Source organism: Leopardus geoffroyi, chromosome D1 (genome assembly GCF_018350155.1).
Source record: "Leopardus geoffroyi isolate Oge1 chromosome D1, O.geoffroyi_Oge1_pat1.0, whole genome shotgun sequence".
NCBI classification, from domain to species: Eukaryota; Metazoa; Chordata; class Mammalia; order Carnivora; family Felidae; genus Leopardus; species Leopardus geoffroyi.
Window position 1 is genome coordinate 75,701,467 of NC_059329.1, and position 15,351 is coordinate 75,716,817.

Consider the following 15,351-nt stretch of genomic DNA (forward strand, 5'->3'; position numbering starts at 1 on the left):
CTTCCGACCTTTGCATATTCTTTTATCAATACATGGGTAATTTAGATGTTTTCTAGGATCAATCAGCCTTACCTTAAGATCTAGATGAGATCAGACTAGAACCCTGTCTTTGGGCTGCCACAGTGAAATACCACAGACTCAGTGGCTGATACACAACAGAAATTTGTCACTCACATTTCTGGAAGCTGGAAGTCCAAGATCAGGATGCCAGCCTTGCCAGGTTCTGGTGAGTGCTTACTTCCAGGTTGCAGACTGCTGACTTCTCACTCCATCCCTACCTGGGGCCAGCCAGCATTCTGGACTGTCTTTTATAAGGTCATTAATTTCATTCATGGGGGCTCTGTGTAATGACCTGATCACCTCCCAAAGTCCCCCACGTCCTAACACCACTACGCTAGACATTAGGATTTCAACATCTGAATGTGAAGGGGGGCATAAACATTCACACTGTGGAAAACTCTTCTTCAACCTGCAGAAAGTCATGCCCCAATGATTGCTCATGTACCTTAGGTCCTCAAGGTCAGCATTGTCTTTGAAGTGAAACATTTGAAATCCTATACTTATAATTCAGCCTGAATCAATTTGGTAGATTGACTCACAAAGAATATTTTGGTTCCCTCACGGGTGGATCCAAAGAAGCCTTTTTTCTTACTTCCTACCTACCACACATTCATGGCCTTTGTGTCTCAGGCAGACTTTGTTGAAAATTTCAGAGGGATGGAGGGGGCTTCCTTTGGAGCAAGCAACTACTCAAGCCCATTCACAACTCACATTGTAAAGCATTATGTTGTTATAGATACCCACTGAAACTTGGGAGAAATTACTTGGTCTCCACCCCGTCTTCCCATTTGGTCAAGTTCAGGTTGCTGAGCTGACTACAGCGTAAAAGTGATGGGGGTAGAAGATGACATGAGTTGGCTTGAACTTTGTGGTGGCCCTTGCTAAGTATGTGCCAACCATTCTTTTCCTTGTCAGCTGCCCTCAAAGCCTTCAAGAAGTCCTTCTTGAAATCCTAGAAAACTTGGTTCAACCCTGTAGCCGCTTGATGGCTATGCCACTCTCATCCAAGGTGTACCTCTAGGTCCTGACCCAGTGAAGAGAATCTGATGATGACGACCCAGGAGAGACCAGAACTAGCTTATTGATCCAAGACCAGGAATGTTTCACTGTGGGGAATGGGGCCTACAGATGGCTCGGAGATGCCCTAAGTAGAAGGTCTTAATCATAGATCTTCCTCTTCTGGAATGTTCCTCCATAGAGCAGTTCCTCTTCTGGAATGTTTCTTAGGGAAATAAGTACCATCTGCCAAAGCCTGGCTTACCTCTTTGAAAATGTAGATCTCTGGGGCGCCTGGGTGGCGCAGTCGGTTAAGCGTCCGACTTCAGCCAGGTCACGATCTCGCGGTCCGTGAGTTCGAGCCCCGCGTCGGGCTCTGGGCTGATGGCTCAGAGCCTGGAGCCTGTTTCCGATTCTGTGTCTCCCTCTCTCTCTGCCCCTCCCCCGTTCATGCTCTGTCTCTCTCTGTCCCAAAAATAAAATAAACGTTGAAAAAAAAAATTAAAAAAAAAAAAAAAAAAAAGAAAATGTAGATCTCTGTCTTGTGTATGTTGATTTTTGTCTGCTTTCTTCTGATACTTTCATCTAGATCCATCAATTTCCTTCGTTATTTTGTCTGATTCTTTTTTGTACCAAAGCGTGTTTCCTTTATGACAATGCCCAACTCATTTATAAATTTATGCTCAACAGAGAGGATGAGAAGGGGAAACTAACAGGAATTGAATACTCACAACAGGCCCGACATTAAGCTCCAGTTCAAACGAACAACTATCCCATTGGATAGTTTATTATTATTCCAAAGTTATCTGATCTGGAACATGAATCTTGGAGAAATTACAAGACTGGTCCAGTGTTCTATGTGTGGAAAAAGTCCTTATTTTATCCATTACTCCATGCTGCCTCACAGAGGACCAGATTGCCTACCCAATTCAAGGTTGTACCCATCCCATCCTATGCTTTGATCGATCTTATTTCCGTAGAGGCCCTGGAGAGCCCTGAGTTGGGGCAGTGGGAGCTCTGCAGCAACTCCAAAAGGAAGCCTGTTTTCCCTTCTTGTTGCTTTTTGCTTACCTACTTCTTGCAAATTCCCTACTGAAGTAGAATGCTGTGGCCTGTTACCCTGTACCACATAATACTATTGCTGTGACATCATCTTGAAAGAAGTCTATAATTCTTTCCCAGGCCTGTCTGTGGGCATTAAGGTTCCTGCAGACTATAGCTGGGTTAAAGGAGTCCAGCCCAGAGGACCCCATGTCTGTATCTGCAGAAGCTCTGCCATTGGCTCTGAGTACTCAGCTAACACTGACCTGGAGGGCTCTCGGGATGCCATTTATATTAAAGGCAGAACCAAGAGGTACCAAAATCCCCTTGCTGGGCCTCCTTGTTCAGTTGTGCTGGCCACATCTGGTACCCAAATATAGATGCTGGCTTTATACTCCACTCTTTGACTGTCTATGTGGGGTGAATCTTTTCTCCAAAACAAGATGGGGTAAGAGGGGCAAATCGTCCTAGTGCAGTGGAAAGTGCACTTCCCTCTCCCTCTTGTTAGGGGAGAGAACTCAGCCCCTGCCTTCCCTCCTAGCTCCCCGTCAGGGAATTGGGCCACCTTCCTAACTGTATAAGTTTTACAGTCTTCTCTCACCAGCTCATGTTCTCTGTTTATTCTACAACCATCTTTCTTGCTCAGCCAGCAAGAAAAAAGTTTAAAGTGATCGCCTGCTTATATCTAAAATGCTTCCAGACTGCAGACTTCTTTGGCGCTTACAGATTTGCAATGGGGAGAGAAAGTTGAAAGCTTTATGGGTTGAAAATTCAGACTTCTCACTAGATCTTTTGCTAGTCAGTGGAGGTTCCAGTGGCTTTTAAACAGCTAAGTGGGTTTTAGCTGAAAGATATAACTAAAGATTTCATTATTTGTTTCTCTTTCCGTTTTTAACGATTAGAAACAGCCTGCTTAGTACTCTCTGACCCAAAATTCTGAGGGAGTCTTACCCTTAACTCTTTGGGGAGGAGGCCGTAAGATCTGTAGACATATTACAAAAATGTCCACTAACTTTATTTCCCAAACCACTCTAAATGAGGTACTTTACTTAAGAGAAGGTGTATGTTTGTCCTTAGGTTAATAGATTCCTGCTTATTCTACAGAAAGAACGTATGATTTTTTTCTGCCTGCTGTGCAGAGAAGCTGGGCTTCAGCCTCTAAATAATACCTACAGGGACATGTTGTCAGGTGTTGAGGGAGAATGTATGTCTGAACACATGTTTTCATCCAGGCCGTAAGTTTTCTCGTTGCAGTTGTATTGGGTCCTGAGTGCTAACGGTTCTCTATTATAAATTACGTCATTTTCTTGATACTGCAAGCCTGGATTATGACATTATGATTAATATGGGTTATGGCCATATTAATACCTACTAGAAGAGATGTGCACAGAAGGTAAAAAAGTTTAAAGTCTTAATAGCCTCTTATGTTCCACACTTGATAGAATTAGAGTTGACATGGTTTGGCCCTATTGAAAAATAAATTACTCATTCAAGAGAAAAAGGAAGATAAAGTTCATATTTTTTAATCAGCAAACATATTCATTTACTTTTCCTTCAGAATTTCTCTTTGCTCAAAGGAAAACTCATGTTTTGCTGTTGGACTTTGCTGGGGTCATTGGTAGCCTAGATGTTTGTGGTAGTTCCATTGAATTTTTTGACTGGCAAATCTCCACAGACCCAATGTCTTGAATGGTTTCCTCTACCTCCTGCATGGTTGCAGTTCCTTCTTCTGAGACACCGCTGTTCTCCTGAGACAATCCATTTTCCTGTTGCTTTTGCATTTTAGGCTTCCAGGTCCTACTGCAAGGGTATCCACTGCAGGCAGTGAAGCCAAAACACGTGGAGGGTCAGCCACTGCCAACAACCGACGCAGCCAGAGCTTTAACAACTATGACAAGTCCAAACCGGTCACCTCCCCACTTCCACCACCACCGCCAAGCAGCCACGAGAAAGGTAAGTCAACTTCTTGAGGGTCCTTTTTGGCATTTTCCTGTATACAGATCCGGTTCCTTTGGGTGAATTTGCTAGGGTTGGGAACAAGGTTGCACATAGCATGGGCCATAGGACATACTTGGCTGGCAGGAGCTTTGTTAGCAGAGGCATTAATAAAGTGGTGGAAATAGGTTCATGGTTGCCAGCAGGAATTAGGAGTATTTGTTTCAGTAGGGGCCCGGAAGACACCTGGCTACAGAGAGAAGCAATATAGCATTTACAACTTGAAAGTAAACTGTCACAGAACGTGCTCTGTATGGTAGATGGTTTTCCAGAAATGCAAGGTTCTCGGAGTGTGCGTTTTGTGACCTGATAAGCTTTCTACCCGTTAAAAGTGATATGAGGGAAGTTAAGAACAAGGGAATTTTCACCCTTTGAAAAAGGCAGAAATGTGGGTTGTGTAAATGAATATCTTGGCTACATATGAGGAATATGCAACATTATTCTTAGTGTTCCGATGATGTAACTTTTACCAAAAGAGGATATGACTTTTTGCTCTACATAGCCCTGAGATCTCAGGATGGGGGAAGAGGTGAGTAGCTTTGTGGGGGCTATTGCACAGAAGATGGTGAAACAAACATTTGCTTGCTTCAGTCTGTGTCTCGTGAGACCTTGGAGAAACTGAGCTTAGAAGATTGTACAGTCAGAAGCAGAGCCCTCCTTCATTCCTCCCAGGCTAAGTGGTCTAGACTTCTTGGTGGGGGTGATGTGCCCAGATCTCTTGGAAGCATTTTCTACAGTAAGAGTTGTCCTAGATGTGCCCTCGACTCCCCCGAGACTCAGGAGAGCTGCCTCCCACTCTGAAAGTGTTCCAGGAGCCTGGGCAGCCTTCCCACTGTGAACGAGATCCGAGGCTCCTGGACCTACCCTCTAGCCCGGGATGGTTTCATTTAGTGGAGCTTGGTTTCTGCCCTACCCTCAGCTAGCATACTTGAGAAAATAGGAAGGGAGGTTTGGTATGGCTGACCTATATATGGCAGAAAGTTTTGCATCAGGGCATTGGAAACTGCAGCCAGCAGTGGGAGGTCTCAACCAGTCAAGTTCTTTGTGATCCAGCCCTTGGCTCCTGCCTTAAGAAAGCCATTTGTCGTCTTTTTCCCTCTTTCCACCCCCTTCCCCTCCCCTCCTTTTCTCCTCTTCAACCATAGCCAAACATGTTCCTTTCAAAAGTATGTCTTCTTGGGGCGCCTGGGTGGCGCAGTCGGTTAAGCGTCCGACTTCAGCCAGGTCACGATCTCGCGGTCCGTGAGTTCGAGCCCCGCGTCGGGCTCTGGGCTGATGGCTCAGAGCCTGGAGCCTGTTTCCGATTCTGTGTCTCCCTCTCTCTCTGCCCCTCCCCTGTTCATGCTCTGTCTCTCTCTGTCCCAAAAATAAATAAACGTTGAAAAAAAAAATTAAAAAAAAAAAAAAAGTATGGTCTTCTTAAAAGTGTGTTTAAGGGGCACTTGGGTGGCTCAGTTGGTTAAGTGTCAGACTCTTGATTTTGGCTCAGGTCATGAGCCCAGGGTTGTGGGATCGAGCCCCATGTTGGGCTGTGCACCGAGTATGGAGCCTGCTAAAAATTCTGGTTCTCTCTCTGCCCCTCGTCTCCCCTCGCGTGCGCGCGTGTGCTCTCTCTCTCTCTATAAATAAAAAAATAAATAAAAATAAGTATCATCTGCCAGGGACTTTGATTTTCACTGTGTTACTTGGTCTTCACAAACATTCTGTGTGGTAAATATCATTAACCCAATTTTACAGATAAAAGAACTGAGGCTAATTGAGATTTAGTAACTTGCCCTCTCTGGTAATTGAGCACTGGAATTCGGATCAAGGTTTGAGTCCTGGGTTTGAACTCGAGCTCTGTCCTGTGTCCTGGGAGGATCGAGTGAGGTAGTAAGTGTGAGAATATCTTGTGAGCTGGGACTCACAAAATCCCCTAAGGATTCCCTCCCAGAATGATAAAAATAACTGACTGGGGCTCCAGGTGCATGGGAGAGTACATTTATGATCCCTCTCCTAGCCTGGAGAGCTTAGGTCAAGCAGGCTTCGGCAGACCCGGGTAGCTTTTATTCTAATACTTTCCCCACCATCCTGAGGTAAAGGGACAGCACAATTGTACCTAAAGAGGCTTTTGTATTTCCTCCTCCTTTCTCACAGTCCCTGTGTCCTCTGTTGAATCTGACCTTGATGGCAGCCTATGAGGTAGCCAGCTCCATGCAGCATGGACCACGTGGTGGGAGAAGTGGCTCCCCCACCTGGCCATCGGGAGGCACAGCAGGTTTTCGGGGGCTCAGGGTAGCATCCCTCATCTTGACAGGTCCTGGAGAGGTGCACACTAGTGAGCAGATACGTTGTAGCTCAGTGTGGTGGGCGCTGTAGTTGAGGTATGGACTGCTTTCAGATGAGTTAAAGTCCACAATATAATCTCATGACCTATCCTTCTCGAAGCTGTCTTATGAGTCGGACAGGCCCTGATCACATTGCATGCTGGCATTTTCGCTCAGGTAAACCAATTTGTAGGCTTGTACATGTGACCCATTGGACCAGGGATTCTTCTAGGAGTTGATCTGATCCCACCAGAAAGGGGAACAAGAAATTCACTACTCTTCCAACATATGACAAAAATATTTCAACACTTAGTCTTGATTTTTTAAAAGGATAAAGAGGAATAAAAGGAAATTATAACAGGCAGCTTTTCCAAAGCCCCGGAGCACTTAATCCTTTGTGAGGAAATAACTGAAAGATTCCTCTGAAAATCACGTCCAAAGAAGCGAATGCCTTCCTGCCATCATCGCTGAATTTTGTTCTGGTCAACTGAAATGTGAAACAGAAGAAGAGTAATAGATCTAGAAAATACTTATATTTTCAGTATTCAACTGAGCAATCAACTGAGATGTGAAACAGAAGAAGAATAGATATATAAAATACTTCACAGCGGGGAAAAAGTCTAGGGACAAACACACACACACACACACACACACACTGTATTGGCTTAGTCCATGAGGTGACCAAGTGCACAGTTGGTGTGTAAATCCCAGGAATTTGTGAGGTTTGGAGGAAAGTACAAATCCTTAGCCTGTAGGAAAAGCTGCTAGTTGGGCAGTTTTCACTAGCGTGGTTAGGTTCGTCTTTGGCTTCCCCCACTCACTCCTGCAGGGGGCAGCAGTGAGGCACCTTGCCCGGCCCGCGGGATGCTGTGAGCAGGTTCCCCTGCGGATCTGTTGGGGGATGGCCTGGAATACGGCGGCTCCTCGCTTCCTCCCTTGGCCCTACGGCTCCAGACCAGAATCACAGCTTTTCAGGAAGAGGAAAGAGCTGTCATTTTCAACATTGGTGACATTATCTTTTCCTTCCATCCTCTCGCTTACATCCTCTGGATGGGTTAGCACTGCCAGAAATCAAATACATTTCTAAAGTATTTGGTCCGTCCTATGAATTTGAAATATTTACTATTCCTAAACTAAATTCTGTGCAAATGGAAGATGGTCTCTCCTGAATAATACGGTTTTCTTCATTTTAGAGAAAGTGTATGTTTATTATATTTTCGTGATAAAAATCGTCATGTAAAAAATTTTTAAACAGCATAAATTTATTGAAAGAGAACCCTGCATAACCCCTGCTCTCAGAATTAGCCCCTGTTTATCACTTATATTCTTCTGTATTTTCTTTATGCATATACTATCACATTTTTATAAATTTTCCCTACTGTTTAATATTTGCCAAGTACTGTTCTAAGGGCTTTGTAAGTAATAATTTAATTCTTACAGGAATTCTGTACACAGACACTCTGACATACATTGTATATGACTTAAAATCTTGTAAATAAAATCAACCAATCATGGATAACCTTTTTATAGTTTATTCTCTCTTTATAATAGTTGCATAGGACTCCATCGCATAAATTCACCTTAATATTCCTAACTACTTTCATTTTGGTTGCTTCCAATTCTTTTTTTTTTTAATTTAAAAAAACTTTTTAATGTTTGTTTATTCTTAGAGCACGGGCAGGGGAGGCGCAGCGAGAGGGAGATACAGAATCAGAAGTAGGCTCCAGGCTCTGAGCTGTCAGCACAGAGCCCGACGCGGGGCTCGAACTCACGAACTGTGAGATCATGACCTGAGCTAAAGTTAGACGCTTAACCAGCTGAGCCACCCCTAATTCTTTGATATTATAAATAGTACTGAAATTAACATCCTCATGTCTTTTTTGCACGTGTATACCATTTCATTTAAGGGTATACACATTTTGCAGATGTTTTAACATTGCCAGATTTTGCTTCCAAAAGGTTATACCTATGTCTGTTCCCATCAGCAACGTGTGAGAGGTCAGTTTCCCTACGCACTTGTTTTCACTCTCTTGGACAAAAAATACTGCCTTTGAAATGAGGCGGGTTACAGTAAGCTGAAATAACAAGATCCTTTGCTAACAACTGGCCCTTTTAACTGCCGTCTTGCTATGAGTTATGACTAGTGACGTGGACAGACTTTGGCATGTACAGAAAGCACTTGGGTTTGAGATCAAGCTGTCTGTCAACTAGTGTGGCCTCACTCAAGTGCTTAATTTCTCGGGGTGCCTGGGTGGCTCAGTCGGTTGGGCATCCGACTTCGGCTCAGGCCATGATCTCACCGTCTGTGGGTTCAAGCCCCTCATCGGGCTCTGTGCTGATAGCTCGGAGCCTGGAGCCTGATTCGGATTCTGTGTCTCCCTCTCTCTCTCTGACCCTCCCGCCCGAGATCTGTCTCTGTCTCAAAAATAAATAAACATTAAAAAAATTTTTAAAAAAATGCTTAATTTCTCTGGGCCTCGGTTTCCCCTTCTGTAAAGTGAGTCTGAGGTCATCCGTCCCTAAGCCACTGTGAGGTATGAATGCTTGTTTTCCCTGGCCCCTTGGCCTTGTCTAATGGGAGCCCTCTAAGTGCTTTCTCATAGGTTCCCTCCCCTGGTCTTCATCCTATGTCATTTTCTCCCTCTTGTTCACTCTCTGCTGTCATGAGTAGAAACGAAGAGCCAGACAGGGGTGGAGACAGAGTTTTATAGCCTTCAGACTATGTCTTGTCTGAGTAACACTGGAGCCATTGATTTAGAATCTCTGTAAACTTGTCACTTTATGGTTGGCAAAGTAAGTTATTTATCTGAGTTAATGATTGGGAGAGAGAACTGTGAAGAAGTTGCCCATGGCCTGCCATTAACCAGGATTCTGGCATAAAATTACAGGTTACATGGGATTAATTCAGTGGTCCACATCACACAGAAAAGCATACGGTTGGGTGTTCCCGTTTCAGGTTGTTTCTTTCATTTGTTCATCTTGTCACTGCTTATGTCCAGCCTTGGGCTTGTCATCATGACTGAGGGGACTGAGACACAGATTCAGAGTTTCCATCACAACCCCAGGGGCGGGGGGAGTGCTCACAAGTCCTGTAAGAGGGATTCCTTCAAAGCCATGAGGAAAAAGAGGGGCTTTGTCAGGAAGGCTCCAGGAGGACTTCCGAGGAGTGATAGCATGTGCAGTGATTTCTAGCTCCAGATTTTCACAGAAAGAGAGCGGGAGGCTGGGAAAGAGTGACTCATCCCACTGTTTGGGTCCAGGTGTTAATCCAACAGGACATCTGCTGGGGTCACTGTGTTAATAAACTTTTGTCCTATGGAAGACCTGTAGAGGGAAATGTCTACAAGATCATTTCAGCGGTGGGGTGAGGCCTCCCTTGGCCATCAGGAGACCCCAGCAGTTGCAGGGCAGTCCTGGACCAGGGAGAGCTCGCATGCCTGTCCGTGCTCCGTTCTCTCTGGTTGGGAATCAACCGTGAGGTCCCCTTGACCCTCTGAGCAGAAGCCTTAATTGTCTGAGGGCTAAAAAAAAAAAAAAAAAAAAAAAAAAAAAGCCAGTTTAAAAAGATTTGAACTGAGGAGGTATCGCTGAATTTAAAGGAGTCTCAGGGGGGATCATCTGGAAATGGAATCAGTGAACTGTTAGATCAGCTGTTGAGGCTGGGCAAGCAGGATGAATTAAAAGTGACCAGTGAAAAGCGACCTCACACCTGGCACTGGGAGGAAAAAAAAGCCTAGCAAGTATTTGAGAAGCTGTGCCAGTCTCTTGGGCCAGAATATAGTTATCTTGGCGGGAGTTTGGGGGAAAGTAGGGGAAGGTTTAGAGCCTGCAAATGAACAGAGAAAGACTTTACACTGAAGCAGACAATTGAGTTTGAGCTCTGGCCTTCCAATACTTCCCAGAAGTGTGGCTTTTGGGGCAAGTATAGTGCTCACCGGGGCATCTGCTCAGGATCCCCCTTAGGACCACCATGAACCCCACATGGCACTGTCCTCCTCAGGATGTAGACAGGAATCACAGGTTGCTGGCAGGGAAAGTGTTTCTCTTCCATAGGCATGGTCCTGTACCAGGGGTTTGCTGCATAGCCACCCAGATGCTGTCGCTGCCTCCTCCCACCTATGGGACCACTCAGGTGTGAGGCTACAAGACTCCCACAGGGCAGGTGCAAGAGTCACTCTAGCATAAAGGCCACATGCTCCGTGGGAGCCAATATCTCTCGTAAATACACAGTATGACCAACTAACTTCTACGGTTCCTGCAAGGATGAGGTCTGATTAGTAGTCACAGTACTTAGAGAAACTTAAAATGATGGTGTCCCCCAAGAGGTGTTTATACCCCATTTATAGCTCTTCTCAGTCCAGATGTGGTTTAACTACCAAGGGTCATTTTTACCAGGAGCAGTGTTGCTTAGTAACATAGCTGGCATTCTATCTTTATCAAGTTTCCAGGGGAACAGAGTTACAAGGTAAACTGAAGGTTAAATTCTCATGCAGAAGGGGAAGAGATTTTGTCAATCCTTCTCCCACAGTAGGTCAGCTTACCTCTCAGAGATCCAGTTGATTTATCTGTGGGGTGGCATCAGTCTGCCCTAGCCCAAATGATGGTAGAAAGTCAGATGTGAAGGATTCTCTTTTTTTTGCATAGCACAATTCTCGTTTTGTCTTTGTTGTCTCCACCGATTGCAGACATCGCTATGAAGTATTATGACTTCTTGTTTCCCGATAGCTGGAGCTTATTGACCTTGTGGGTTTCATTTGCATGGTGTGAAAAAATTGCTGAGCTCTGAGTGTTCGAAACGTGGTGTAGAGTCCGTTCATTTGCTCTCTATTAATGGTGCCCTTTCACAAGCAGGGCAGGTGGAGGTCAACCGCTCTTTGGCAAACTCAGGTTTCATTGTTTTAGTTTGTATTTCACACCAGTTTCCTTTTGCTCTAAACAAAGGATTGACATTGTCTAACTGAATAGATGAAAAGTCCTAAACACGTGGTACCAGTCTCCCAAATAACACCTTAAACAGTAATATTGTTCCACTCTGACACAGTGTATGTAAATTGCCCATATGCAAATCCAAGAAGGGACAGCGTGGTAGGTCTCTGTTAAGTCTAAAGGGCGCAGCTCAAGTCCCATGATCTGGTGGGACCGTACACTCAAGACTCTGAAGCGTTGTCTCTCAGGGCGTGATTAATGGATCGTGGACACCAGCATCCTTTGAGGTAATTGCTAGAAACACAAATCCCGAGGCTTTGCAAACCTAGTCCTTCTAAGTCAGGTTTCTGAATGAGCCTGGAAATCCACGTTTTCTACCCCTGATATTCTTACAGCAGTGAAGTTTGAGAACCCCTCTCCTAGGGAGGACTTCTGGGTCACCTTTGAAAGGGCATGCCGCCCTCCAGCTGCCCTTCCAGTCCCTGCAGCCTCTTTGTAGCGTGTTGTTGTAGGGAGTAGAGATAATGTAGTGAGACACCCAGACTAATGCCTGGCGTGCAGCAGGAGCCCAGTAAATGGGAAACCATTCAAATTTGCATATACGTTTTGCTGTACATATATTTAAACTTACTCTCAGCGCCCGTAACTTATACTGGGTGAACTTACCCCCTTGTTTGGGTCTTCATACCTTCTTTTGGCTCCGTTCCATTGCCTCACTAATCTGTAGTGGAATTCTTATTGTAATTAAAAAAAAAAAAATCTTCAGTATTCCCTTGTGTCAGCTGAGCTAATAGAAAACAAAGGAAAAGGATTTTGATCCCATGCTTAGCCTAGAAATATGAAAAAGGGAGCGTCACTGTGGGGGTCTCGATACGGTAGCAGAGGTAGTGTGCTGCAAAGAAGTGTTTGGGGGGGGAAGTCAGCCCACCCTTTCTCCGATTGGAGAATCATCTTCTGGTTCTTTCCGTACTTGGCGCTTGAAGAGCTTGATGTTACTTTACCAGGGCGCTGCCCTATTCAGAGGGAAGGATGAACACTAGTAAAGCTTCCTAGCCAAAGTCCATCCTAGCTGCTGTTGTTAGCTGGAGCATCAAATTAAAGTCAGACATGAAGGGGGCACCTGGGTGGCTCAGTCGGTTGAGCGGCCGGCTTCGGCTCAGGTCATGATCTCGCAGTCCGTGAGTTCGAGCCCCGCGTCGGGCTCTGTGCTGACAGCTCAGAGCCTGGAGCCTGTTTCAGATTCTGTGTCTCCCTCTCTCTGACCCTCCCCCATTCAGGCTCTGTCTCTCTCTGTCTCAAAAATAAATAAAAATGTTTAATAAATAAATAAATAAATAAAGTCAGACTTGAAGGTGAAAGAAATCGTTTCTGGTAGAGTGTCTCTGGCGACCTTTGGGAGCCATTTTCTTGATCTACTGTGTAATTCAGAAGGGCCTTCAGAGAAGGTGCATCAGTCCTTCTAATGTGGGAAATTAATAACCTTTAATGCTAAAGCCATCCTTTTTCACGGAGAAGATGACAGATATAACCATGTTTGCTTTCCTCTAAATGTGGATGTGTTTCGAAGCCAACGTGTGAGCTTATGGCTCTCTGCTGTGTGTCCTGTTTCTAAAATACAATAAACCTGGCCTGTTGTAACAGGAAGAATGAGTAAAGGAGAGAGAAAAATAAATCATTTCAGGAGATGAAGTATCTATTTGATTAGCTTGTGTCAGGAATGGAAGATGGCTCGTTGATGTGCTTCTGATCTTCAGATGATAAATCTCCGCATTTCTTTTGCTTCCATCTGCTATGTGGCAAGCGTCACACATACGTGAATTCAATTTAATTTCAAGGATCATTGGTAGGGGAAAGTATTTATGTTTCTCGGTGCTCTCATCGTCATTTTTATCCAGGTCTCATCTGCAGCCAGGGCCTTGCTGTCATTCCTTTAAATGTTCTTTTTAAATATTTAAGTATTTGACAAAGTTGATGAGCACGAGGTGATAAATACATTTTGGGATAAATGCGCTTAACTTTTCTCTGGGCACAAGTGGCCCATGTTCACGACACACAGAAGGAATACTGTGCTGATCAAACGGACAAGAACAGAAGGCTGGTCAGAACGAGGGGAGAGCTCCTGAACAATAAACTCGGTAGCTGGCATAGCAACTCGCCAGGGAGTCGCTTGTGCATGCGTGTGTGGCTTCTCTCTGTGTTGAGGACTTGGCATTCTGGGTCTTAAATGAACCTCATGGATGAAATGCCCGTTTCTACACCATAGCCTGCCTTCACAATTCTGCCAGTGTGTGTTTCGTTAGGATTCCAACACGTAGCACATACGCTAGGGAACCTGTCTTCCCCTGATGAGAATGACAAATGAGGGGGTCACCTGGAGAACGTTTGTTTCCAAGACAGCGGTCCCCATGCAGCCATATCGTGGTAGGTGTGACGCACAGGCCATCTGCAGGCATCGTGCCATGTTAGTGGTCATGCTGCAGAGTGGTTTATGCCAAGGCACTGTGGTCACGGTTTATGTGCTTAGTGTCCCAGGAGCTCCTGTCATGAATCTTTAGCTGCAGTCACGTTCATTCGTGAGGTGAGCAAGGCTGTCGGAACTTTGTGGATAGACACAAGCTGCTGCTGGAAATCTGCAGCCTGGCCTGCTTGCCTTGTGAGAACAAAGGTAAATAAGGAAGGCCCCTGAACACCTAACGCTCTCTTTGCCGTTTTCAAAATGAGAGAAGCATGGCATTTTTATGAAATATGAAATGGAGGTGGGAATTGGCGACTTGTAATAACTCACCATGGGTAAAGCAGTTTTACAAAAAAAGCTTGCCTCAGGGCAGTCCAGACACTGAGTCTCTGCTGCCCCCTACTGCCCAGGTTCTGTATTGTGTCTCCGGGTAGAGCCTTCGTGTCCTGCCTGGCGCTCTCAGGGCACTCTGGGAGGATAATGACTTGACATTGTCTAGGTGTTTTCTTCCGGACAAGGCCTCCCCACATTTGCTTCCTCATTTGAGAGAACGCGTGTGAATGGAAGAAAAGCCACGTTCTGGACGCGACCAGGCTCATGCGGCACGGTCAGGAGCTGACAGCAGGCCCAAGCTAAACTCATCTTCGCAGGGCTGTCCGCCCCCTTCAGCAGCCACCAGCTGGTGGATTTAAGAATCCAATTTAGCCCTAAGAATAAGGATCTATGAAGGCACTGGTTGATTTTTGCTACAGGAAAAGTTCTGCCAGATGTGGCTATATTTTTAATCATGCCGACCCGACTGTGCAGTGTGGAGTACATGAGTCTCCCTTCTTTTATGCACTCATGTACTTGAAACTCAGTTCAGCACATTATTGGGTGCCCTCTAGATATCCAGCCTCATGCTAAATACTCAAAAGCGAAAAAGTCGATAATGTCATCTTTGCCCTCGTGGAACTTAGGGTCTGGTGGAAGAGACCAATATTAAGCCACAAATAATCTCATGACATTTTGTATCAACTGCTTTTTTTTCCCAAAGACTAATAACATACGTTCCTCTCCACCAAGTCCTGTGTTAAGTGCTTTTAAGAAGACGATAAGGTGCTAAGAGGGAGAATAAAGGAGAGATGAAGCCAATTCTGTGTGTTAGGTAGAGCCTCATTGGGGTGACACCCAGAGAAAGTCTGCAGGGGTCTACTTTGCACAGAGCAGCCACTCTCATCCAGAGTTTAGAAATAAAGGATGTTTTAGTAAACAGTTTTGTGAAGAGAGGTCATATTCCTTTTAGAAATGGAAGTCTAAGGGTGCCTGGGTGGCTCAGTCGGTTAAGCGTTTGACTTCGGCTCAGGTCATGGTCTTGCGATTCATGGGTTCGTGCCCCACGTCGGGCTCTGTGCTGACAGCTCAGAGCCTGGAGCCTGTTTTGGATTCTGTGTCTCCCTCTCTCTCTGCTCCTCCCCCACTCGTGCTCTGTGTCTCTCTCAAAAAATAATAGAAACATAAAAACAATTTAAGGGGCACCTGGGTAGCTGGTGGGTCAAGCGTCTGACTTCGGCTCAGGTCATGGTCTCAAAT

General features: G+C 45.2%; 1 protein-coding gene across 29 annotated transcripts in view; it reads left to right on the forward strand.

The window, feature by feature from the left end:
• NAV2 (neuron navigator 2) overlaps positions 1-15,351 on the forward strand; it is a 740,939-nt gene that overhangs the window by 522,174 nt on the left and 203,414 nt on the right. For all 29 annotated transcript variants that reach the window (XR_006714126.1, XM_045484757.1, XM_045484759.1 and 26 more), the window contains one exon: positions 3,884-4,050. Coding sequence is in view for 28 of the 29 variants with exons in the window: in XM_045484757.1 (XP_045340713.1) it covers positions 3,884-4,050 (167 nt within the window). In the remaining variant the exon portion in view is untranslated. The remainder of the gene's footprint in view (positions 1-3,883; positions 4,051-15,351) is intronic.